This window comes from Diplotaxodon limnothrissa, linkage group LG18, assembly GCF_057381915.1.
Source record: "Diplotaxodon limnothrissa isolate DT_005_m linkage group LG18, D_limnothrissa_male_GT1.1, whole genome shotgun sequence".
Classification (NCBI taxonomy): Eukaryota; Metazoa; Chordata; class Actinopteri; order Cichliformes; family Cichlidae; genus Diplotaxodon; species Diplotaxodon limnothrissa.
The window spans coordinates 20837188-20863575 of record NC_140613.1 but is presented as its reverse complement, the minus strand read 5'-3'; the positions used below and the strand labels follow the sequence as shown (position 1 = coordinate 20863575).

Genomic DNA, 26388 nt, shown 5'->3' with positions numbered 1-26388 from the left:
CTGTAGCTAGTGTAAGGTACTCATGATGAAATATTTGCAGTACCACCCTCCTCTCTACTTTGAAATAACGTGAAAGTCTGTGAAGGAAGTGGCAGCCTGTAAATAACAGCAGCTGTTAATCTGGCAGCTTTAACACCAGCTGGGAACCTAATAAATGTGTCCCCAACAAGTACTGCAGTCATTTAGTGTTTTGGATATAAATTTAAGTAGCAGTTACCTGACTGAAGAGAACATGCTTGTGGCAATACATTTATTGATGTATAAAAATAAATAGATAAATATCAGATATTCTTACACTTTTAATTAAAATATACAAGAATAAAACTATGAATATAAATTGCCCATTATTTAAAAAAAAAAAAAAAAAAAAAAGCCGGATCAAGAGTTTCTTTAACTTTAATGAGTTTGTGTGATTTCTCTGAGGTAACAGCTTATAGTTGTTGTGTTTTTGTAGTAAAGCTGGGTGATACTTTAAACTGTCACAAATTTTTTTTTTGCTGCTTTAATTTTTCCTCAAACTGCAAAAAGATAAATAAAACATTACATCCTGAACACAGAAACAAGCACAGTGTGACCGACCCATGATTAAGTCAGAAGTCTGTTTGTCTCATATTTAGTCCCGACAGCAGCGTCCCATCACTGAGGCACACTTCATTTTTCTTCAACATTTATATCTTTGTTCAGTGACTCCAGATAAAAAAAAAGTTGATTTGACAGTTCGCATGAAGGCTTCACTTTGTTTAAGCAGAGTCTTTAATCCTCAACGAGGTACTTATGTAGCTCCGATTTCAGGGCTGCGATCTCCAACCTCTCGTCCTCATCTTCCTCCTCGTCATCCTCAGGCAGAGTGTCATCCCCACCGCCTGAAAATGAGCTCTGCCCGATGTACGCCTTAGGACTGGATTCTTGGTGCTGCGGTAAACCTGATAAAAAGATCAGAGGCCCCAGTACATTAAAACATAGCTAATGATTGTCAACGAGGTTCTCAAACTGTGGTGCAGGTGGAAAAGGAAAAATATGAAGTTAAACTAAGTTGAATTTGTATTACATTTCAAGGGGAAAAAAAATATCAAAGTGGCCTGATGCTTATGCACTTATTTTATTGTTGCAGAGTGATGAGTATTAAGAGGTGTACGGGATAAACTGTTTCCACCTCCTGAGGTGTGGAATATCAGAAAAAGTCTGACATCTACTAGTCCAACAGTACCATTTAAGAGTACTCACAGCAGCTCAGATTTTCAGGAACCACCTCTGCCCAGGTGTACTCTGATAGAGAAATGGGCTGACTGATCCAGGACTGCAGCAGCAGCTGGTCTAAGTCCATTCTGTGAGTTGGGTTAGGGTCAAGCAGCCCGTGTAATACATCATCCAGCTCTGAGAGAATACACAGAAAAACTTCAGAATCTGACTGGACAAAATTGTCTCTATAAACTCAAAGGATCATATTTTGTGAAATCACAACCAGCTGCTGTGTACCTGGAGAGAGATGATACGGGGGATTTAGTTTGGCATCCAGGATCTCACCCACGTCACAGAAGGGATTCTCGCTGAAAAGCAACGTATAGAGCAAAACCCCCAGAGACCACATCTCCAGCTCTGGACCCTCATAGCTACAAAAAGAAGCCCACTTATGAGAGAAGCCTACAATTATTAGCAAGTTAATTCAGTGCTGATGGCATATTCTCAAAATTGTATACTCTAGAGCTCAATTCATGAGTTCAATGGGTCATAAATGTAATCTAGGACTGTAAAAATAACTCTTAACTAGACTCTGCATTCAGATTCAATAATTTAAGTGACTTCTTTAAACAGAAGGATGCTATTTAATAAAATACATTAAAAAAAAAAAAAAAAAGAGGAAAAAGAATTAACAGATAGTGTATACTCACGGATTTCCCTGTAGCACCTCTGGGGAGCAGTACTCAAGGGTGCCACAGAAATGATAAAAGAGCTTCCCAGGAGTCATTATAGCAGCAGAGCCGAAGTCTATCAGTCGAATGTGAAAACATGTGTCAATTATGATGTTCTCATCTTTTATGTCCCTGTGAAGGATGTTCTTGGTCCTCAGATAGAAGACAGCTGCCACAATCTGCGAAGAGACAGACGCTGCATTTTAACAAAGAACAAATCAATACTTCATGTCACATTTATGAGCCCACTCGCCTGACACGGTTGTATTTTTCTGGCTGTGCGTGTACCTGTCTGAATATGTAGCTGGCAAGGGGCTCATCGAGCCTCGGCTGCATGTCTATAAACTCAAAAAGGTCCAAACCATCTCCGTGTTTCTCCATCACCATCTGAAAGTAACTCCCATTCTCAAACACCTCCAGCACCTAGTGACACCAACACAGGTGTATGATGTGAAGCAACACAGTTCACGATTAAAACACATTATTTTGGAAACTTTTGCGACAGGGTCATGTGATGCAAACCGCACGGCGACCTTAACGATGTTATGGTGCGTCACTCGGGTCAGTATGGCGATCTCCTGGCTCACTCGCCCTAACATTGGGTCGTCTACCCAGCAGTCGCTCACTATTCTGGCCTTGCTGATGAACTTCACAATCACCTGTAGGTTTTTAAAGTAGGTCATAAAGTCATCTTCTGCAAAAAACAAAACAAAAAAAACTACATATACAAACAACAACCCCCCCCCCCACCAAATATTTTTCTTACTTCTTGCCCATCGCAGCGCCTTTCTGCCTTCCAGACAAATCCAAAGGCTCCTTTACCAACAGCTTTGATTGGCTTGTACTCTTCTTCAAACTGTCCATCACAGGCTTTAGACTGCTCGAGGTCCATGGTGGAGCGCAATGCTTCCCCCTGACTGGCCTCACCAATCCTCTTCATGAAGAAACGAGTAAATGATCACCAAGTTACAAACACAACCGCCTCTAATGAAGTTTACATTAAAATATAAATAAGATAAAATCCATGCTTTATTGACCTAGACTTAAGATCATTACAGCCACTGACCTCTCCTAGACTGCCTGCTGTTTGGTCGTGCAGTGATTGATCCGTTTGTGACATCGCCCCCTGCTGGCTGAGTCTGCACATCCACATGCAGAAAATGGAGCTTCCGTCTGGGAGGTTTGTCCCGCACACATCACACAGCACATCTGCACACAAGCAGAGAAAAATACTTGTTGCTTTGCATTTGATTTTTAGGAGGAATCTAAAGTACAGTAAACAGTTTAACACCAACCTATTCTTGTGCCGTCTCTGTGGTATCCACTTCCTTCAAATTGCCCCTCCACTATACATGTGGTTTCTGAGGACTGGTTGTGTCCATACACCTTCTGTTTCTTGGGAGTAGATGTGGCAGGCATATCTGCTAGTGACTGAATCCCAGTATTCACTTGTTCACAGCCCTCTTGGCCCTTTCCTTGATGAATTGCAGAGACAGCTTCCCAGTGAACCTGCTCATCCTTATGCTTTTCAAGTTTTTCAGGTGATTCGTTTCTGGCCTCCACAGCAGCAACGTCCCCAGGCTCACTGGGCTCCGCTTCCTGGTCAGACAGCACCATGCATGGGGAGGGAGTCCGCAGGAGCTCAGCTGTATCGCATGATGCCACAGAGTGTGGGGCGTCATTGTTGCCTCCTCCACCACTGAGCAGCTCTACATTACCGCCCAGGTCTAGCTCCGCTAGGGCCCGGCTAACTAGATCACCATTGCTGTTTAGGTCCAGAAAGATACTGGCTGAGTCCACTGCTTGGGCTGGATCAGAACCACCGTGTTCACAGAAGCCAGAAGAAGACCTAGGAAATTAAATTAGAAAAACCAAAACATTGTTACATGAATACATGAAAAATATATTCATAAAGGAAGGAAACGTCTAAAGCTGAAATAAGGAAAGAAATGAATAAAAGTTTGACAGTGGAATCAAATACTGTATTAAAAACACAGAGAAACACATCCAGGTGTTAGTATAGCAAATGATATGTGAAATGAATGTTTCCAGTTTTCTTTGAAGTCTAACTAAACAAAAAGGAAGCATACTCAATTGAAAAGGCTTATACAATTGAAAAAGGTGCCGACCCACTAAAGACGCCAAAAATATGAATGAGACAGCATTTCTAAGCTACAGGCTGAAACTCGTCTGTTTCTTCCTGCCATTGTGCAATATTTTAAAGTATGATATACGTAACTGCGAGCGCTGACATTCTCATTAGCATCTTTAGATTCTTTGAAGTTTCAACCAGGCACGTCAGAGGCTTTCAGGGCCTCATCTTACCCACATAACTGAAAAATATCTCTCCTCACCGGCTCTCCATTGAGATTACTTCAAAGCTAGATTCCTCAAGCACAGAGGCAGATGAACGGTGATCTTTTCCTACATCAGGTGGTTTGTCGTTAATCTTATCAACAGCATGTTCATTCCCAGCAGGACAGTCTACAGAACAAGAAAAACATTCATTGTACATTGTATTTATAGCGGAGCTCCATTTATGTAAAGAAAACATCAGCAGAGCTACGTCACACCTGGGATATTCTCAGGGGCGGGTTCATCTTTTTTCTGAACTTCACTGCCCGGCTGCTGTTCTCTCTTTTGGTGCGATGGTTCAGTGGGAACAGAGCGGCAGGCGTCGTCATCTGGAAGTTCCACCCAGGTAAATGTCTTGAGGAGTGCCTGAGTAGTATCCACACTGTCTATCTGACTACAGCATGGTGCTACCTGAGCTGCTTCTTCCATCAGCTCTGCAGTGTTATTGGCCCTGAGGAAAGACGGGCTGTTTCAATCCAATTCTTTTCTTTCCATGCCAACACAAGAAAGCTACAGGCAAACTCCAGTGGCAAAATATTTACTGAAAACGTATCTGAAGTCTCTCCTAGGAAATCAAAAATGTATACGGAAAACTGCAATCTATGCTGTGGATGTCTTGTTTTTTGGGGTTGGTGCAAGTGTAAAACACAAAGCACTTCACCTTACAAGCACTGGTAATAGCATATACAAGAACGAATGCCTTAACTCCCAGCTAATTTGTCTCTGCAGTTACATTTTTAGTGAGTGAATAAGTCTTTGCCTGTTTATTTCCCCCACAGGCTGAAGATTTAGGACTTATGCAAGTTTCTATCTGCATGCTGTAAATTGTAAATGCTTAGCTTAAATAAAAGCTCAGTACTGAAATACATATTTTGTATAAAAGGTTGGTAAACAATAATATTCAGTTGGAACAACTTAACGATGCATTACTATTTCTTCAAATTCTAAATAAGAGGCACTATATTAGAAATCTCTACTTTTTTTAAATTTATTTTTTAAATACCAGGCATGCTGTGACATTATTTGTCCAACAGATGGCAAACGAGAGGCCTTTTAACACACTTAACCCACACTGAGATATTCCAGCATCACAATCATTCATGAATCATCATGACTGTGAAATTTGGGGAAAACATTCCAGTCACAAAAGCTTTACGAGTCCAATTCAGATACAAGTTTTAGGGGGGAAAACAATAACAGCAGAAAGGACAGAAACGATGAGCAGTCACAGCTGATCTAACTGGGGAAAATGTAATTAGTGTTTCAGTGTCTATTGAGTAGTTGGAGACACAGTGAGACCATCAGGCTTGACCAGTGAGTTGGAGTGCTTCCAGATTTACTGCAAAGCACATTAAATATACATGCAGCCTGCGGCTTTAAGGCACCTGATTGTCGCAACAGCAGCTTTTGTCTGTCCAGCATTTCAGAGTACACAAACCCACTCTGTTTAAAGTCTACAGTGAATTTGAATATCTGCTGGCATAAAACCTCCTGTCAGAATTAATCACCATCATATCCAAGGCTACTAAAAGCCTCGGATATGACTTACCAGATAAAATCATTGATACACATTAAAATCACGGAGCCTGTGAGCTGGACGATTTTAATGTGCCCGCGTACTTACGTAACCACACGTGTTGAGGTGACTGCAGGAGGGGAGAGGGCAGACAGAGCGCTGCCCTGTTTATCCAGCATCATGCTGGTGCCAGTGAAGATCCTGCCTCTCCCTGCTGAAGTCCTTTCCAGAGCTGCTCGGTGCACCATGGCCATGTCTCCTGCCACTAGTGAGGATGGGTCTAAAATTGAAATAAGAAACTATTAAGTGATGCACAGTGCAAACAAATAATACTGCATGACAGGTAAAAATAAGTACCTTACATATTCCAACACTCACCATATTTTCCTGATATCCTGGATGCTGCAGGACTTTTAGAGGCCTTTGCATGAGAATCAGAGAAGGATCTGGTCTTTCTGTCCGAGTCCGACATCCACCCATAGAAACCGGGCATCAGGAAAGTGATGTTCTATAGATAACAAAACAGCAATATCTATGAGGATTGGATGGTCCTCAGTCCAAACATCCACGTTCAGTGGTTACATTGGCTGACCTTCCCCAGCAGCTCGTCCTTGCTGTAGCCAAACAGACTGAGGGCCAGGTGGCTGTGGATGCTGATGATAGAACCATCAGTGTGGAGCAGAAGGAGACCGCTGACAGGAGCAAACACCCAAACTGTTCCAGAGTATTCTAGGGCTGGGCTGACAGTGCTGTCCACATTGACGTCTGTGAAAGTCCAAGCGTACGTTCAAAGTGCACAATTAGTTAAAGAAAGCATAAGTGATATATAAAAGCAGATGACATGGGGTGGGGGGGTATTAGTGAATTTATTGCCTTAAAACACAAACATCAGACTTGAGGATACTAAACAACAGGTGTTCACTATAGTGGACACAGACACGGCATGAAAAAGGCCACTAACATTAAAGCTGCCTGAAAGCTGTCAATGCAAGCACCACATCTGATCTGTAAGGGCCATATTAGTACATTTCCAACTTTAAATTGTCCAGGAAAAGCCCCAAAATGTAAAACCTACACCTCTATTGGACTGCAAGAAGTTTAAATGTTAATTGGAGTGTACAGCACAACACAGTGTGTGGGTGCATAACCCACACACCCACTGGGTGCACAACAGTGAGTGTGTTTTTAATCTATTGGTCATAGCTTTGTCCTACAATTTAAGCCAACTACCTGATGAGGATGACATTTCAAGGCTGTCATTGAGGTATATGTAGCCAGTCCCATTAAGCTGGTGTTGGGGTTTCCCACACTGCACCGCCCCTTGAAGTTTAACACACAGCGGGACTGCTGCACCTTCTCTGCTTCTACCACACACTCGCTGAACCCTCAGCATCTGAAAGCAGATAGAAAAAAAATTGTACTACAGAAATATTTAAAAAGGGATATAATTTTCTTCTTATCCATTCTGCCAAAATGTCAGAGCAGCACATTGATAAAAAGGGTCTCGGAAGCAGAGGTTAAAATTCAGAGTTTTCCTTAGCTGAGCAGAACAGTTCAAAAGTGTGCTTACTTTGGGCAGTGCATGACTGCGGAGGGGGATTTGTAAAGAGGGGATTAGCTCCTTCACAAAAACTCCTTTTAACTCCTCGGGATGATGGTATCCATGGAGATGGGCAAATGCCAAATCACAGGTTAGGATTCTGCCCTGAAAGTGACAAATGTACACGTCTATGGCTAGGCATTACTTTACATTTGTAAAAGAATGCTAAATAAGGGTGTACTTACATCTCTTGAGAAGGACAAAAAGGAAGACATCCTTTCTACATTTTCCATCACAAGAAGGAGGTGCTCTTCATTCTGTGATTGTCTGTAGGTGTACACAGACACTGGCATTTCTCCAGATAAAGTCAGGGCATCCACCTGCCAAAACACAAACAAACAAAGAAAAAAAAAAAAACCCAAAACAAATGAAATGAATAAATCTATGGTGTAGATTAAAGAAATCTGACTCAATGGCTCATGCTGTTTTAAGTAATTTCATACCACTTTTCCAGACGCTGCTACAACAGTCCCATCGACTAGTGGAAAATCCTCTTCCAGTGCTTCTTCCAGGACCTGACTGGTTTTCTTTAAGAGGGAGGGCAGCTTTTTTCCAATGAGCTCTTCAGTTGCGCACTCAAACAGCTTGCAGGCTTGTTCATTTGCTGACAAAACCTGAAATTAAAATAAATAAATAATTAATAAAGTAAGCAATTCATACAGTTGAAATGCTGGTTATCCTGTGCTGCAAAGCAACCTCCCTCCACATTAAGTCAACAACACAGTACCTTTTTAGTTTTATGGTTGACAGTTAGAATGACTTTGTTTGGGTTGAAGGCAGAGGGATACCCCGGCAGGCCAAAGTCACCAGACATTAGCTGACTGAAGAGCATCTCCTCTCTCTCTGACATAGTAGACAAGTGTGGCAAGGAACCAGCTTGAGAAGATGGAAGCAAACTACACATCTGGCGGTTTTTTGTGGCCACAGAAGATCCAATGTCAAAATGATCACCTGTAGGAAAAAGTGGTGTTATAAGCTGATTTAAATACAATTTATTCCCCTTAGTTTAAGAACACAAGCCAATCAAAACCGTCAGTGATGGGGGTGGGGGCGTCATATCAAAACTGACTTGAGATGAATTTATTAGCGCAGCATTTCTGTTGGTTGTAATCAACACTGCTGAAATTTACCTGTCAGGGAAGCCGGATCATAACGACGCTGAAAGGCTAAAAGCCTCTCCTTGTACAGAGGTCTGCGAGTACACGGGTAAGACCTGTTCAGGTCAAAGTCATCTTCCAGGTGACCAGACGAGAAGTCGGGAACCACACAAATAGTTTGTCCTTTAACAACGACGCTTCCCGAAGCCGCAAAACGATTCTCAGTTGACAGCGACATTGTTGCTGTTTTGTAGCTCGCGTTGAGAATAGCTGACTCAAGTATAAATGACAGAGAATTAGTGGTTGTAGCAATTACAGCTTAATATCATAGGCTAACTTTGCAGTTTATGCAACAGGACATGATTTATTGATAATATCTATGCTGCTCAGATACTGCAGCATTCAAGACTCACCTCAGCTCGTTTCCTAGTTGTTAGGCACGGCTGTTTGAGTTAATGCCAGTTGACAAGGTAACGTTACCTGCACTGCGCACTGTGGCTAACTAGCCATTTGCTAACTTGCTACTGCAAGTTAGCAATGAAATTGTTAGCGCTGCTAACAATTTCACTGCTGCACGGTCAGTTCTGATTTGTGTTAAATTACCGACGTTTTAGGCTATACCCGGAGTCGACGTCAGCATCTAAGCAAGTCAGCCTCGGTTAAAAGTACATTTTATTAACGTGATATTATTTCGCTCAATGCAACAATGTCTTTTGTAAACCGCGGGCTTCAAGTTGTCAGTGGAGTAGATGATTTCAGGACGTCTTCTGGAGCCAATCAAACGTCCAGCTACGAACCAGGAAAAGTTCATTGGATAATTAACCCGGAACAGCCCGCCTTTGTTACCATGGCAGCACAGTCACGCAAAAATAATTACTGCTGCATTCAAGTGGAGTGTGATTAACCGAAATAAAGGGCTTCACGTAAACGGTCTCTCTCTCTCTCACACACACATACATATACACATATAGATATCTCTCTCTCTCTCTCTCTATGTATATATATATAGAAAGAAGGACTCATCCAGGCTGGAAAAACTGATCAGGAAGGCTAGCTCTGTGGTCGGCATGAAGCTGGACACTCTGGTGACAGTGGTAGAGAAAAGCACACTAAAGAAACTGCTGGACATTATGGACAATGCTGGGCATCCTCTGCACACGGCCATAAACAACCAGAAGAGTCTGTTCAGTGACAGGTTGCTTCTCCCAAAGACAAGAACCAACAGACTTAAAAACTCCTTCGTCCCACACGCCATCAGACTGTTTAACTCCTCTCTGGAGGGGAGAGGGAGGGGAGACAGGAGGACAAAGGAGGGGGGAACAACTAAGCTGTAGTGCCTCTTCACTTCACTGTGCAATTACCTTTTGTGCAATACTTTTTGTTAATAATCAACGGTGCAATAGACTCCGTACTTGAAATGTGCAATTCACTTGTATTTTTATTTTTATTTTATTCCTATTTATTCTATTTATCCCCTTTGTATAATTTATCTATATATGTCTTTGTATTTATATATATATAATATTCTGTAACTCTGTCCGTGCTGTGCTTTTTTGGAAACCGAATTTCCCAGAGGAACCCACCCGAGGGATTAATAAATAAATTATATATATATATATATATATATATATATATATATATATATATATATATACACATACACATATATATATATACACATACACATATATATATATATACACATACACATATATATATATATATACACATACACATATATATATATACACATACACATACACACATGTTGTTTCCGCGTAATCGCACACAAACACACACAGAATCGAAGAATGGCTTCCTTCCTCTGGAAACAGGAAAATCGCATTAGCATGACAAATAAAATAAAAGAAATAAAATACTGTAAATGAATGAGTAAATTAAAGCTCATGCAATTTCTAGAGGGAAAATATTATCATTATTTTAATATAAAGCGAGAAAATCTAAATTTACGCTAAGGGCAAATAAATACATAAATAACTAAAACAAAACAAAACAAACAAAACAGCAGAAGCATGAGAATATTTTGTTTAAATTGCAGTTTATATTCTAAGTAAGGGAACAATATTTGATGTATTCACATTTGTTCAAAAAAACCTAAGGCATCCATAACATCAATAGAAAAATAATTATATACATTTAAAACGTATCACATCAGAATGATTAACTTTTTTTATTTTCATGTATCTGATGAACAACACCAAAGTACATGTCTGAACAAACATAACAAAGATAATCCCATTACATAAAGCTGGCATCTGGGAGAAGTTGGGCAAAAATTCAGCAAGTTCCAGGTGCAGTTACTGCAGGGGTCCATATGGTGTCATTTTTTCATTTTATTTATTTTTTCTCTTCACTAGCTACATGGCTTTTCGTTTGTTCAATTCACAAGCACCCCCTTAGAATAGACAAATGTTTTAGTCACAACAAAAACAAAGTTGAACAAATCGGACATGATCACTACTGACAGGAAGTCCAGCAGAGAACAAACTGAAAGGGGTCAAAGGGACGCAGTAGGAAAGTACCCTCTGAGGTGCTTTTGCATAAGTGAAACTGACCAAAATAAAAAATAAAAAAAAATATAAAGAGGCAGAAATCTCATTCTGACATAGCTGCTTATTAAGGATATATATTTATATATAACAGTCTGTACAGATGTTTTGAAACATGTTTTTGTTAGAATTAGCTCTCATGGTATTAGCTCTCATGGTATTTGCTGACACCAGGCCCAATTTTTTTTGCACTCCAAAACACATCTAGTACATTTGACTTCTGTAATGCACACATTTTGATACATATCCTCTTTTGCTTTGCAGTTGGTGTACTTACTGAGCTTTATGCGATGCTTATGGGGTAGCATATTCCTCTAAGTTTTTGTTTCACCTACACTGAGAGTAATTTCAACAAACAGTATGTTGAAATTAAATAATGTTTTGCTTCTTCTGAATTTGTGGTTCAGCACCTCCTGCAATGTTTGTAAGAGTGGAAGAAGTTTTCACACTAGCAATTATCTCACTGGATCCTTTGTCTTTGTTTTGTTTACTCCAGTGGCTGGCTACTTTAGCTGTAGCATGCATGCTTTGTCAAGTAGCTCACTTTACGCTAATGAGTACTGGTTGAAGGAGCAAAGCATAACACATTACATAGTCACACAAACACACACACACGCACACACATACATAGTCATACGCACACGCAAGCATCTTGGGCACACCCTGTGGTGCCATGGCTGTGAAAAGTGAGCTTTGATAAGCTTTGGGAGCATAGTTCACTAAAACATGTCCATCCTAATGGTGGTAGTCTCTTTTACTATGTGGACGGTTGCCTAGTATATGATCCACCTCTGAGGCGATGCCTGCTGTCATCTTTGGAATCACCTAAAATGAACATGACATAGGAAAAGTACTTCATGATAACGCAGTGCCTCAAGACCAGCTAATGAAGAGATTACACTGACATGATGTTGTACCTGAATGGCTCCCAGGTTCTCTGTGAGCTGGCTTGGACTGGAGGACCCCAGAAGCACTGAGCTCACTCCCTCGTTCCTCAGGCACCAGGCTGAAGATCAGAGAAAGGAGAAATCTCAGACTTGCAATGAGGTATCAAAGGAGAAAGAACTTCCAAAGACATATATTTGCTTTGACAAATAGACGCTATCTGTTACCTATGGCTAGCTGTGGCAAAGTGCATCCAAGCTTCTCCGCAATATGAGCCAGCTCTTTTAGTTTGGCTTGCTGTTTTCTCCCTTCCTCACTCACGATTTTCTCTCTCAACCACTGGTATGGCTACAGGAGCAGTGAAAGCAGATGTGTTAGATTTACATGCAAAGATAGGCAGATGATTATTCAGTTCTTGTATTGCTGGATTTTTCTGTTGCCTTTGACACAGCTGATCATAGTATCCTGATGTATAACTTCACTTAACATCTCTAGATCAGGTCTGGATTTGTTCCCTTTCTGTCTCTCTCAGTTGCTTCCGCTAATTTTGTGTCCTCAATTAATGAAACTTTATTAATCCTGCAGGAATTTCGTACATTATGTGGTTGACTGCTCCCACACACAAATAAACATTAAACAAATAAAACATTCACTCTATTAAAAAAAGTTCATTAATCATAAATACAAAATATATTAATTAATAATAATTAAAAAATAACATTAAAAAATTAAAAACATCCTGATTGCTATGGAGACCATAAGGTGCTTCTGCACTTTTCTTTTCTCAACCTAACGTGCACCCCTTCCCACCTCCCCTCTGGTATCCTCCTTTGAGTGCTGTGCAGTCTTTTGCTACTTTATCTTGCGGTCTACCCAAGGTTCACTCCTGGGGCCTATCTTTTTTGCCTTGTATATACTTCCACTTGGAAACATCCTGAGTGATTCTGAAGTCTGTTATGCAGATGATAGCTACCTGTACATGCCATTTAAACACCAGAGTGTAACCAAATTATTATCCTTAAGGACCGCATTAATGCTATAAAGAACTGGATGGCAGCAAATGATCTATCTTTAGACTAGAATTAGAATAGAATAATAGAATTCAACTTTATTGTCATTGCACATGCACAGGTACAGGGCAACGAAATGCAGTTTGCATCCATTAAATAATCCACTTTAAATAGACAAAGTGAATTTCACTTCTCATCGATGCCACCTGACAACTTTGTTCTCAGAGTAATTGAGAATCTTGGGCTCATTTCATCTTTAATTCTCCCATCTGTGAGAATTCTGGCTGTTATTTAGTTTTGATAAGCTAAACATGGCCTGTCTCAAATACACTGTCTCACTGTGAAATGGAAATGATCATATCTACTTTTAGTTTGTTTAGTTTGAACTGACATTGTCCCCAATATCAGTTCAAATATGTAGCACCACAGAGGTCAAATTTAACCTGTACCTTCATCGAGGCCCTGGAGGATTCTGGGATACCATTCTCGTACTTTCCTGTGATGATCCCGCAGGCCAAAGGTGACCAAGAGACCACACCCACACCTGCAAGATCACAGTCACAATTAAGCAACAAGCAAATTAGGCAAATTTGATATTCAGAAAAATTTCCTTAAGACCTACCTATCTTATGGTAGAGCTCTGGAAGATGAGTTTCCACTTTTTCCCTCTGGAAGAAATGATACTCTGCCTGTTCACACACTGGTGGGATGAGATTGAACTGCCTGGCCACAGAATACGCTTCCTAAATGTGGAGCGGACAGAATGATGAGGATGGCAGAAAGTGATAAGGTAATGTGTAAGACTGACTCTTTGTATTTAATGACTTTTATCGCTCCGCTGTTCTTTGTATAGCACAAGGAAACTGCACATCTTTCACAGCGCTGACAGCTTCAGCAACAACAACAAAATTTAGACACTTTAGTCACTGAACTCTGTTCACATTTGTTTATACAATGCAAAACATCACATGTGAGGCTGATCATCAGAGTCAGTGGTCAGTCAGTTTCAACACTATATATTTTTTCTTTTTAGCCAAGCACATCCTAACCAGGGTTACTGCAGTAAAACTAAACAAAAAGCTACAACTAAAGTGTGAAGTTAGCAGAAATAAATTATAAACGATAATAGCTGAAACAATGTTATGTACTCACAAAACTATCTAAAAGATTTTCTTTTTTTAAATATAAAGGATATTTTCATAGTTTTAGTCATTGTAAATGGTACATCTCTTTATTTAGACTTCAGCTAATTTAAAAACTACCTTCAATGAGTGATTCATTTAAATTGTAATATCTATTTTGAATGGGAAATTTTTGCCCCTGATAAAACACTCTTTACATTTTTTAATGATTAAGAAAACTGAGGTTATATTAGATTATTCTGTTATTATATGTTACCTTATATATGTAATCAAAGTAGTTGAATTAGAATACTGCTGTAGATCACATTATACCCTTTAATATAGAGTGTGTGAGCTGTATGTAGTTTAGTTCTCATTATACTTTTGAGTTAACAGAACATATTCACATATTAGTTCATTAGATAAATGTGCATCACTCTGTATCCTTGATCTGCTGGGAATGTGTTACACTGTTTTCTTGACATGCTTAAGTGTTGAATCATGAAGAGAAGGTTGTAAGCAGGAGACTCTGTGTCTAAAGACAGGGGAGATAGATAGACCACATTCCACACCCCCACCTTACAGAAAGCAGAGAAACAACTGCCGAGGTCATAACTTAGGCGCTGTAACAGAGAAAAAATGTGATGTTTTGGCTTTTACGACTAGCTGGGGGCCACTAGAGACTATAAAAAGCTGAGCAACCCGTCACCATTTTGAGACATGTGCCTGACCCTCTGGTAGCATCTCTCCCGTCCGGACGTTGTAATGCTCTTATTGTTGAATTGTATGGAAATAAATGATTGTTGATTGAGCATTTATACACCGAGTATTGTCCTTCCTTCAGCCCAAAGATTCAAAGAATTGGGAGATTTCAACAACTTGGTGCCGTGTGACCCGGATCTTTGGTGTGCTGAGGAGGTGCAGATTTGACCTTTGGTGAGATCGTGAGGCGAGGTGAACAGAGGACCGGTCCAAAAATAAAAAGGTAAGCACAGCCTGTTGTATTATAAATACCAAATGTGCATATTGGGCTTTCCAAATTAATCTGTTCGCTGAGTCACATGTATTTTCACAGTAAATTTGTCGGTGTCTGGTTTTTGGCGCAAGATACTAACAACATAAGTTGAGGCTGAATTCCAGTGTGTTAAATAAACTGCTTCTACCGAGATACTAATAACATACTACGTTGGACTAGTTGCAGTAAACTGCTTCTACCGAGATACTAATAACATACTACGTTGGACTAGTTGCAGTAATCTGCTTCTACCGAGATACTAATAACATACTACGTTGGACTAGTTGCAGCCACTTTACCTTCCACATTTAATTTTGTCTAATACTGGCTTCTGTAGCAATAATACATTAGAATTTATTCTGAAGACGCGGCCATTAGTCCAGTACATTGAAGTCGAGGTTTGTTTATTTTGTTTATGGTGTCAGTGACGTCCTGGCTTTTGCCGGCTATGAAATAGAAGTTGATTTAAGGAAAAGCAGATGCTGGCTTCACGGTGCAGTTGAACGCTGGCAACGCGAGAGCGAAACACGTCCGTAGGTTTGGTTTATGATACGGCGTGTTCCGGTGGTGTGGCCGTGAAGTGCAGTAGTGGTTGGTGCTAGTTTTAGTACATTGGATAGAGGTTTTGACGGTGGTTTGTGGCGTCAGTCGAGTATAAAGGGCTGCGGTCATAATACAAAGTAAAAATTTAGTACATAGCAACACCTGGTTTATGATGTCAGGTATAACTTCGGGGATGCAAGCATCACTTTTATGATGCGACTTTGCCCCGTGGTGGCGGTCATAATCGCAGAGAAAGGGGTATTTTGGTCTATGGTGCAGTGTGCTTTAAGAAGATCTAATAGTTGAGCTCAGAGGTTTCTGTGTAAAATTCCCGCTGAGGAAAAGTGTTGTGGGTGAGTGTGAAAGCGCGCTCTGGGTGAGAGAGTGTGTGTGAAGCTGCGAGGCGCGCTCTGGGTGCTGTCTCGTGGGTAAAGCGCGCACTGAGTGAGAGTGTGAGTGAGGCGCGCTCTGAGTGTGTTTTTTGTGTGGAGTGTGAAGCGTGAACACAGTGACAGTGACGGTTGATGTGTTTGATTAGGAGGACATTAGAGCAAATACACATTTTAGGATCAAAGGTTGATGCCTAGTGTACCTGTGGAACATTTGCCTATGGAGTAGCGACCCTCCTGTCCGTGGACGCGTGGCCAGGACCGGCGTCGTCCGGGTGCTGAGGTGGTGACTTGGGGAGGTGAGGGCCCCCGCATAGCCACGGAAATAACACTGGAACGGCCGTGTAATCACGGGTTCACATTTATTTCCGGACTAGAACAAGACACATTTTGCGAACAAACGTTGAGTCTAGATTAGTAAAGAAATATAAAAAGGTTGAATTCCTCGTTTCAGTGGTTGAAATTGTTGTGTGCCTGTCCCCTGACGAGTGTGAAATTAAAATAAAGAGGGAATTTGGAGCCACATGGAGATAGACGGGCATAATTGGGTGTATTACTCTGTGGTATAATAAAAATAAAAAGGAGCGATAGTAAGAGGTGTGCAGTGGAGAATTATGGAGGAGTAGAGAGAGGAATGTGTTGGGAGACTGGCGTACAGTTTACGCTGTCAAGGTAGGCGTGTTGCCTGCTTATCTGTTTAACAGTGATGAAAATGAAATTAAATAAATCTCTTAGTGTGTTAATACAGGAAGCTGCGGACCTGGACCAACTGCCCCCACAAGCACAGCGGCCGAAGCAAAATTATAGGTAATGGGAACCACACCCAGCACGAATCAGCAGCTGTGAAAAAGACAGCAGCGAGGAGAGAATTAGAGGAGAAATTAAGAGAAGTTTTAACACATAAAATTGGGGCCAACGGACTTGTGGAGGTTGGGAAGGCGTCCGGAGCATCACAACAAAAAGGTGAAAAAAAACACACACAAGCAGAGAAATCTGAGAGAAAGGCTCCTTTTAAGGTAACGCCTAGTTTGAGAAAAGATAAAATTAACCTGCTTTTATACAAATGCACATACACGCAATGAAGAAACAGCTTACACTCATGAACACGTGAAGATTTTCCAGCAAGGTTAAAGAAAAATTAACATACTTAAATGATGAAGTCTATACATTACTGACAAAGAAACCCTCTGGGTTGCAGGACAACAATTTAACTAAAAAAAAAAAAAAAAGGAACACTGGTCTGACCAACCAGGCAAGACACAACAAATTTAGTGGTTAAAAGATTCAAATTGTGACATGTTTTCTGTTGATTGATTAATAAAAGTGATTACTGAATGAAAGAAAGTTCCTTTTTGGGCTTTTAAACATGATCTTAAGAATTTTAACATATACCGGTGTTGTCCTGTCAACTTGGTGGGTTAGGAGTTGATTATATCGGGAGACAAAAAACAAAAAAAGGGGGAGAGAAGGCTGACACAGGGCCTGGCCCCATTGTCTCCCCTCTGAATAACACAGCCAACACAACAACATTTTCCTGTTCGTTTGTTTTCGTTTTTTGTTTTTTGTTTGTTTTTGTTTTGTTTTGTTTTTGTTTTTTCTATACATATTTAATTACAGGCTGCTTTGCCGGCCCTGAAAGCCGAGGCTGACTGGACTCCTGCTCTCCCCCATACGTGACACTGACCAAATGCTGCAACAGCTGGACCCACAACAACGACCTGAGAATGTCAACAGACCTGCAGGAATGTGATCTCATGCAGCCGAGACGGAGAGCACTAAACCTAAGGCCCGTTTCACTACACGGGGGAAAAATTCCCAGACTGCGTCAGCTGACAGAGCTGTGACGAGACGCCCGCCAAGCCCGAATGAAAAGTAAGGCCGAGCGAAAGAATGCTGACCTTGATAACTTTGCATTCACACTGTGCAGGACAGTGATGGACCAACACGGATGATCGGGTGGCGAAAAAGGGCGTGACCGAGACAAGAGGAGTAACTGAGGACAGAAGGCACCTCAGAATGGACAAAAACACAGAAGAAGATGCAGGTTTCACCTGCGGTGAACATCGACACTGGAGAAAGGACTGCCCCAATTGGGGTCAGAACCAGGACGGACTGAATTTTGAGCAGCAGCAGCAGCAATGGTCGCAAACAAACTGAAAAGGAGGGGGGCAGGACCCCAGGGCATGCTTCAGGCCGTGGTTTACCCAGAACACCAGAACAGGAAAGTGATGAACACACACACACACACACACACACACACACACACACACACACACACACACGTCTCCAAACACACAGATTCAGAATGAAGTGAAATACACACATGAACACGTGCACTCGTTGAGTGAGTGAGAAATGACACACACACACACACACACACACACACACGGGAATGTTGATTCACTGAGAAGTGATGCACACACATACACATGCACACGCTTGTGCAATGAAGAGTGATCTACACGCACACACACATACACGCTGATGCAATGAAGAATGCTTTGCTTATGCTGATATGCAAAATGCTGCACACAAACATCCCAATGCATAATTTTTATGAGGAGCCATTGATTACCATTAAATACTTAGAATGTGTTATATGTCACCCAGAGGGCATTTATGTAGATTTTAGGAATAAGCTCTAAAACGGTTTGGTTATGAAAACAATGTCTGTGCGTGATGTCTGTTTATGGCTCAAGGCCTTGACTGAATTCTTTGCTGTGCTTCACACAGCCCTGATGAGGAACAGTGGCACAGAGTGAAAATGATGAATTAATAGTGTAAGGTTAGGTTGGAGTACGGCATTTTCTGTGATTGAGTTTTAATTCAAGGAGGAACAAAAGGTGTTACGGCACCTGAGGTTCTCATTCCCACACAATATTGTCCCGGCAGGAAGCAAAATGTTCCTGTGAATTTCTGGTTGATTGTTTGGTTTTGTTTAGCGCTAGCTTGATTTTATCAGTGAGCTTTGGCTTGTGTTCTTTCTCGTAAGCGAGAGAGGGATAGTTTTATGCTTGGACATGTCTGCAACGGGCCCTAGTTTGTGTTATTTTAGTAGTATTTTGTTGGTTATGTCTGTTTTCGTTTTTGTTACAGTGCACTGGAGAAAAAACATCTGAGAGGTGTGATCCACCGGTGGTGATATGTTGATATTTTGTGAGTTCATGATTTAACAATCAGCTCTTTAAACAAGGCCTGAAAGATTGAAATTTAAAGCGCTATAAAATATTATTACTGTAAACAGTTGCAAAGTGTGCTTCTCCATGATTGTAATTGGCTTGGGAGAAATTCACTTATAGGGAACACTGATCTAAAAGGATTGCACCGAGTCAATCCGGCCCAAAAAACAACAAGGAATTGTTTTCCTTTAAAATGATGACGTCATCTTGCTGGTGATGGAGGCTCGAATAGGTTGCGCGGGAGACTCCATTATCAGCAACATCTGGTATGAATGTGTATGGAGGTATGCATGCGAATGGACTGTGATGGACTGACGACTAAAAGTTTTGACTGACTTGATACTGAGACAATGACTGCACCCACTTTAGGATTAGTAAATGCCAATAAACAATTCATAAACAATTCACCCAGCCGACAAGAGAAGGGTGGATGCTTCGCTTTGTTTTGTTTTGTTTTTTCAGGAGCAGGAGGATAAGAGAGACTGGAGGAGGAGACTCTAGCTTCACATAAGTATGAACTGCAGACTTAACACTGTGGTTGCTGATTTTGAGTTACTGATGTTTGCATCAAGAAAACTGTGCTATATTAACTGTGTTTTGATTAAGGTATCATGTTATATTATTGGGAATGCCAAATGCTACAGTGGAGAAGACTTTTGATACCACTCATGACTGGAATATGTTACTATTAACCACAGCAGGCCACTGTAAAAAGTCAATTAAATTTTATAGAGGAAAATCGCCAAAATTGAACAATACCTATGAATGACTGGCCACATTCAGAATAGAGATATGCAATAATAAACATTGGTCCACATGATTTAGGTTCTCACTTGAAATAGTAAGTTATTAAATGTAGAATATAATCGACAGGGACATTTGATAGGATGTGGTACTGCAAAAGAACAAGAGCAAAGTAAATAAAGAAAATATTGTGTTTAGTTTGGATAAATTCAAATTAAAATGTACCATTACACTCAGAGGATCAATATGGAATAAAACATATGCAAAATTTGTAGGAAGTACATGACTGATAACTGTTCTGTCCTGAGCGTTTGTTTCTAGAGCACCCACTTGACCACACCAACAGTTTCTCGCCACCGAGGAGGGGTACTTGCAAAAAGAATAAAATAAAAATCTGAGTTTAACAAAACATTTTAAATGTAAATATCAAGCTTACCTTTCTTTTTCCATGAAATGTGCTTGTGGGCACGCCAGCCATTTTGAAAAGGTGGGCAAAACAATTGGCAAGGCCACACCCCCACACATGTGATATAATTTTAAAGGTACTGTTGCCCTCTCTAAGAAACATCAGGAATTAGAGGAGTGGCAAGTAGAGTATGCGAGCTACAAGCAAAAAACTAAATGTGTACTACAGTGTGCAAAAATGAAATACTGGGTCATCAGGGGGTCATGAGGGACATTTATAAAACTAAAAGTCCCACTAACCTTAAAGTGCACTTGAAAAGCCCACACAAGAAGGTTAACCTAGCTTACCTAGAAGACCTCATCAGGGGGAGCACACTCCCCCTCCTTGAAGAGCTCACCCACTCAACCCGCATCCCCAGAAAACAGCTAACCCCAGATAAGGCAGCGTGATGTATCCCGAGACAACAGGACTGGGACATCTAAATAAAGGTGTGAAACAATCGCCTTCAAAAGGTTATCAATTCACTTCAACCAAAATTAGGACCACACGGTGCGGCAAGAGTTAATAGTTATTAGTCTCAACACCCAAGGATAACCAGAAGAGCATGACTGATATGATGGAACTGGGATTTTGTTACACTTAATTTTGGCAAAACACAAATAAAACTAAATTGAAACTAAGGATTTTCAGAAAATAAAAACTAAACTAAACTAGCAAACAATTGGTAAAAACTGATTAAAACTGATGAAAATTGCAAAACTATTACAACCCTGGTCCAGACTAAGATGGTGTTGGACATCTTCAGGGCAGAAAAGGGTTGGTGTGACCAAGGTGTGGTTTGGCTTGTTGTATGTACATTTCAAAATGTTACAGCTCTGGATGGACCAGTTACCAGGGCATGGAAGGAGGACAGACTTTATTACATGAGGAGAAGGGACATTTTCGGGATCGAAGATCCTCAGGGATGACAAGGCTGGAGCAACGGTACTCGAGAGAAGAATTTCTGATACTTTCTGAGATATGATGTCACCAACCTTCTCTTTTAATTGTCTAGCTCCAATGAATTGACACATGGGAGTGTGTCAAAAAGGGGGAGTTGAGTTTGAACATCAAACAATGGTGATATGAAAATTTCTATGAGTTTATTTTTGTGTTTAATAAATTAGCTATGGTAAAACTTAAGCTTATAATGTGTTAGACTTAGAAAGGGTTCACTAATTTTTGATTTCTTTTACACACACATAGATTATGATTAGAATAAGTCCTGAACATAATATTTTAAACCAAATTTGAATCATTAGAAGAACAATGGATAACAATATTAGATTATCAAGGCTAGGGAGAGAGGTGTTTTGGTTTTCTGTCTCTTGCAGAGAAAGGAACAGACACCAGACGGGGACCCGGAGATGTGAGGACCCTTCACAGCAGGGACAGATGTAGGGACTGCCGAGACAGCAACTGGGGTCAAGTGTCATGACGTTTGGGCTCCTGGAGAAGATGGATCCCACAAACACAGCAATAACCATGAAGGGGTTGGCGAAAACCAGGAACACCAGACCAACGAGGTTCGAGAGGCTCTTGGCAAAAAGGGGGACACGCCGGTGAACCCAAAACACACAGATCCTTGTTTGAAATCGGGGCAGAATAATCCCCAGAACTGTGCAATGACTAAAGGGTGGTCTAACCCCGGAGGTCGAAGAAAGAAGCTGAGAATCACCCAAACTGGAAGACACTGGTAGCTGCAGCAATAAAAATAAAGGTTAAAAGCTCCTTAGACAGAGGTTCTAGTCTAAGTACATTTGAAAGGTATAAGGGGGCATTAAAATGGGAGTGGAAAACTGGAGCACCAAAATAAAGCTGTGGGAGAACTGGGGAGTGATGGGAGAGTCATCTGTAACTGCTGTTATGGTTGTAAATCTAACTTTGCTTGCATCTGAACTGCGTGAACACAGAGGTCATCCCACATATGGTCCACCCGTTAAAGGGGGACAGAGGGCCTCAGGATCAAGAAAACTTGGACCTTGCGACCCTGGAGTGCATGTTGTAAGTGATCTCTTTCAGAGATCAAAAGGGGGAATTATTAGATTATTCTGTTATTATATGTTACCTTATATATGTAATCAAAGTAGTTGAATTAGAATACTGCTGTAGATCACATTATACCCTTTAATATAGAGTGTGTGAGCTGTATGTAGTTTAGTTCTCATTATACTTTTGAGTTAACAGAACATATTCACATATTAGTTCATTAGATAAATGTGCATCACTCTGTATCCTTGATCTGCTGGGAATGTGTTACACTGTTTTCTTGACATGCTTAAGTGTTGAATCATGAAGAGAAGGTTGTAAGCAGGAGACTCTGTGTCTAAAGACAGGGGAGATAGATAGACCACATTCCACACCCCCACCTTACAGAAAGCAGAGAAACAACTGCCGAGGTCATAACTTAGGCGCTGTAACAGAGAAAAAATGTGATGTTTTGGCTTTTACGACTAGCTGGGGGCCACTAGAGACTATAAAAAGCTGAGCAACCCGTCACCATTTTGAGACATGTGCCTGACCCTCTGGTAGCATCTCTCCCGTCCGGACGTTGTAATGCTCTTATTGTTGAATTGTATGGAAATAAATGATTGTTGATTGAGCATTTATACACCGAGTATTGTCCTTCCTTCAGCCCAAAGATTCAAAGAATTGGGAGATTTCAACAGTTACCACAAGATAACACTACGGATTTTTAACGCAATACAAATCAAACCACTCTGGAAATGAACTGAAACAAAACTAAACTGGACATTGAAATTGAAACAAGTAAATAAATTAATTAATGAAATCAAATTTAAATAAAAAAATTATTCTAAAATATATAAAACATAAAAGTGATGCAAGTAAAGTTTATAGAGAGCACTGCATGTCTCTGTCTGATTTTTTCATTGTATTCATGGTAAAAAATCATAACAAGGATTAAAAAGAACCTGATGTACTCTCACTGGCCAATTCATTAGATACACCTGTTTAACTCCAAATATCTGATCGGCCAAATCACATGGCAGCAATGTAATATATTAAGCATGTAGATCTGTTTAGCTTACCAGCTGAAGTTCAAACTGAGCATCACAATAAGGAAGAGAGGTGATTTAACTTTCTTTGAGCATGGCATGGTGGAGTTTTTCAGAAACTTCTAATCTACTGGGATTTTTCCCACACAGCCATCTGTACGTTTTACAGAGTAGGTCAAAAAGAGAAAGCATCCAGTGAGCAGCAGATCTCTGTGTGAAAAATGCCTTATTGATGCCAGAGCTCAGAGGACTGGTCAGACTACTTCAAAGAAGTCAACAGTAACTCAAATAACCACTGGATTCCACCCATGAAGGCAGGTTTGAAGACAAAAGGGGTTTTAACCCAGCAAGGTGTAACTATCGAAGTGACCAGTGAGTGCATATCAACCTATTACGCCTATTCATTTTTAAAATAAATACTCTGTCCTGGAAAGGTAAATACCTTTTCCTGTCACTCACCATGATCTCCATGGCAGACCACCGTGATGTCCCCCAGTACATGGCCATCCCCTGGTTGATCACATGTGTCATTGCTCTGACTATCTCTGCAAACATTAAAGAGCAGATATGTGCATCATCAATAACTGAACAGTGAATGGAGTCATGCTAGAAATTTGAGAGGTTGTCTCAACAGCTTAACTTGCATTATTTTCACATTATAACATAGAAATTATATTACAGCAATACTAAATTCAGTTTTTTTCTCTCATCAGGTAATAACACAATTATGAGAAGACTTGCAGGTTCAAAGAAGATTCCAAGAGCTTTAAAACTTTGGTAAAACTGCAGGACAATGAAAAAGATAAGTGGATCCTTGAAGTGTCCAGCCTCTTCTTTTAAACCCATGTGTGAGCAGATATTTTTTGCTGGGGTCACACTACTTAATGAGGCCAAAGGCTGCAGGGTTAAAAGACTCAGCTGCCTGTGCCGTGGAGGAAACCACAGCAAAAATACTGAAGGGGCTGAAGTCAGCAGCAGCTGCCTTCAGTGGTTTGTGTATTTGTGCCTCAGGATGTGGCAGGAAAGTAGCATTTTTTGGAAAAGTGGAAGAGTTAAATAGTTTTTAATAAAAACCCCTGCGAAGTACTTTCTCAAAGGATATCTAACGCATGAAGAGAAACAGCTATTATTCTGAATGTGTGTGCGTTAAATGCTACCCGCAAACTTTCTAATTACTAAAGAAACCAAAGGCAGTGTGATCAAGTAATTCATGAGATTATTTTCAGTCTGTAAAGGAATTAATAAACCATCTGCCACCTTAGTACAATGCTGCATGCAAAATGTGAAGCAGAAAGGCTGGATATGAGGGTGAGGAGATGAGAGCGCAGAGTGTGATTAAAAAAAGAGCGATTCCTTTTCATCATTAGTTTTCTCTCTCTAGACCGAAATGTAGCTTTGTGAGAGACAGAGAGCAAGTGTGCATGTGGGTGAAGCAGGTGGGAGGGTAGAGGAATAACAGTACATCTGCTCCAAAGGGGATGGAGGGAGGAAGGGAGGGAGGGATTTGGAGGGATGTAAAGATAGAAGGAAAAAAAAATGCTGCGAACCATGTAGCAACCTCAGAGGCACACACAGTTAATAACAGTTTGCAAATACACGTATAATCCATCTCAATGCCGGGAGGGGAAAAAAAAAGATGACACCTTGATTCATTGAAACGTTCAAGTCTTAACATAAAGTTTCTTGCCACAAGGGCTCGATGAGTCATCAGCTCCAACAGCAGATGCCACACTGATCCTGTGCTCAGGTGAGATGTGCTGCAAACACCATTGACACCCCACTCACAAAAAAAAAAAAAAAACACACCGCAGTGTTTTCCCGGAGGGTGATGTGGGTGAAGCTGTGGGCAAAAACACGCAATGAAGAGCGCACACGTGAAAAAATGAATGTATGACATCAGTGTACAATTTAGATGCCGAGATTGCATTTGCACAAATATGCAGAAGCCAATTAGCCTAGCACGCAAAGAACAGAGGAAAAGGGATATAGAAACAGGCTCTGCGCAAAGCTAACAAAATCCAAGTAACGCATCTCAAAGCACTCTCATTAGTACAGAAACATATCAAACTTAAAAACTGCTTGGCTGCTAGCCAGAGTTAGTCAGCAACACACCCCAAGGTCTGGAACATTGGCCAGCTTCAGCCGGCAGGTATCACAGTGCAGCACAGAGGGTGTAAGAAAGCCTCCAACTCCCACTGATATCCATATTTGTCTGGGCAGGTATCTCTGAGGATGTCATTTCAGAGAGTTTCTTTATAGTGAGGCGTCTAACAGCGGGGACGTAGAGCACAACTAAAAATATTGCTCATTTATGGAAATATGTCACATCACAGGAGATTGTCAGTGACAGATGAGACCCGTTCTAAGTTATACGACTGTGGAAAAAAAGCGTGGGGAAAGAAATAATAAAGATACGTTTAGTAATGCTGAGTAGGTGAGATCATTTTCCATGCTCTTCTTCTGTAATGAACAGGTGAGGAGAGAGAGGTGATGTCCTGGCACTTTGCATTGCTAGCTAAGGGGTTCATGTTCAGTGTGCTGTGGCGGTTTCATTTCATTTGCTAGAGAATAACACTCGGCTGGAAGGACTGATATAAAATCATTTTACTGATGCCATGTCTTCTTCGCTCCTCTGTCTGTCTGCCTCTGCATTCTGTTCTTTATTCAATTGGTCTGGGGTATTTTCATATTCAGCTTATTGAATGGCTTCACTCCTCTCTCAAATCAAATGTGATTCTGAGTGACTGGGTACCAATGTTGCGGCTGGATTTGGGCGAGTTATTCTGCGAGCTACCCTTGTACCTATTCATTCAATGAATTGACTGTGGCACACACGCCCCTCCTTCGAGAACCTTCTTGTCATATTCAGCTGGAGAAAAACTCACATAGCGTCTCATCACTTTGACAGCTGCTCTAGTAAAGAGCAGTCAGAGAAAGGGGAGACAGAGTCTTCCGTGAAGGAAGAAGTTGTATATTTGCAGCATGCACTTGG

The 26388-nt window shown here is 40.8% G+C and overlaps 2 protein-coding genes across 3 annotated transcripts in view; both read right to left on the bottom strand.

Moving 5' to 3' along the window:
• Window positions 1–753: 753 nt before the first annotated feature.
• On the bottom strand, window positions 754–8716 carry pask (PAS domain containing serine/threonine kinase). The gene is made up of 20 exons (XM_085378276.1): window positions 8512–8716; window positions 8109–8332; window positions 7825–7995; window positions 7567–7701; window positions 7352–7486; window positions 7012–7174; window positions 6374–6546; window positions 6160–6289; window positions 5890–6061; window positions 4484–4716; window positions 4265–4394; window positions 3206–3759; window positions 2977–3119; window positions 2677–2844; window positions 2444–2569; window positions 2199–2333; window positions 1890–2089; window positions 1477–1610; window positions 1225–1374; window positions 754–923 (listed from the first exon to the last, which is right to left on the bottom strand). The coding sequence occupies exons 1-20, from the start codon at window positions 8714–8716 to the stop codon at window positions 754–756; spliced, it is 3651 nt and encodes a 1216-aa protein (XP_085234402.1).
• Window positions 8717–11783: 3067 nt separating this feature from the next.
• Window positions 11784–26388, bottom strand: part of kcnab1b (potassium voltage-gated channel subfamily A regulatory beta subunit 1b) — a 60657-nt gene continuing 46052 nt past the window's right edge. For both annotated transcript variants that reach the window (XM_085379038.1, XM_085379039.1), the window contains 6 exons: window positions 23856–23941; window positions 13566–13686; window positions 13393–13487; window positions 12161–12281; window positions 11966–12054; window positions 11784–11873 (listed from right to left, as the gene is read on the bottom strand). In XM_085379038.1, coding sequence (XP_085235164.1) covers window positions 11784–11873; window positions 11966–12054; window positions 12161–12281; window positions 13393–13487; window positions 13566–13686; window positions 23856–23941 — 602 coding nt within the window. The remainder of the gene's footprint in view (window positions 11874–11965; window positions 12055–12160; window positions 12282–13392; window positions 13488–13565; window positions 13687–23855; window positions 23942–26388) is intronic.

Bases quoted from the DNA above. Each gene is read 5' to 3' on its own strand.
- pask (XM_085378276.1), bottom strand. From the start codon at position 8,716: ATGTCGCTGTCAACTGAGAATCGTTTTGCGGCTTCGGGAAGCGTCGTT. The intron at 7,487-7,566 runs GTAAGTACACCC...TGTCACTTTCAG, and splicing joins TTTTGTCCTTCTCAAGAGAT to GGCAGAATCCTAACCTGTGA. The intron at 924-1,224 runs GTGAGTACTCTT...TCTTTTTATCAG, and splicing joins TCCTGAAAATCTGAGCTGCT to GTTTACCGCAGCACCAAGAA.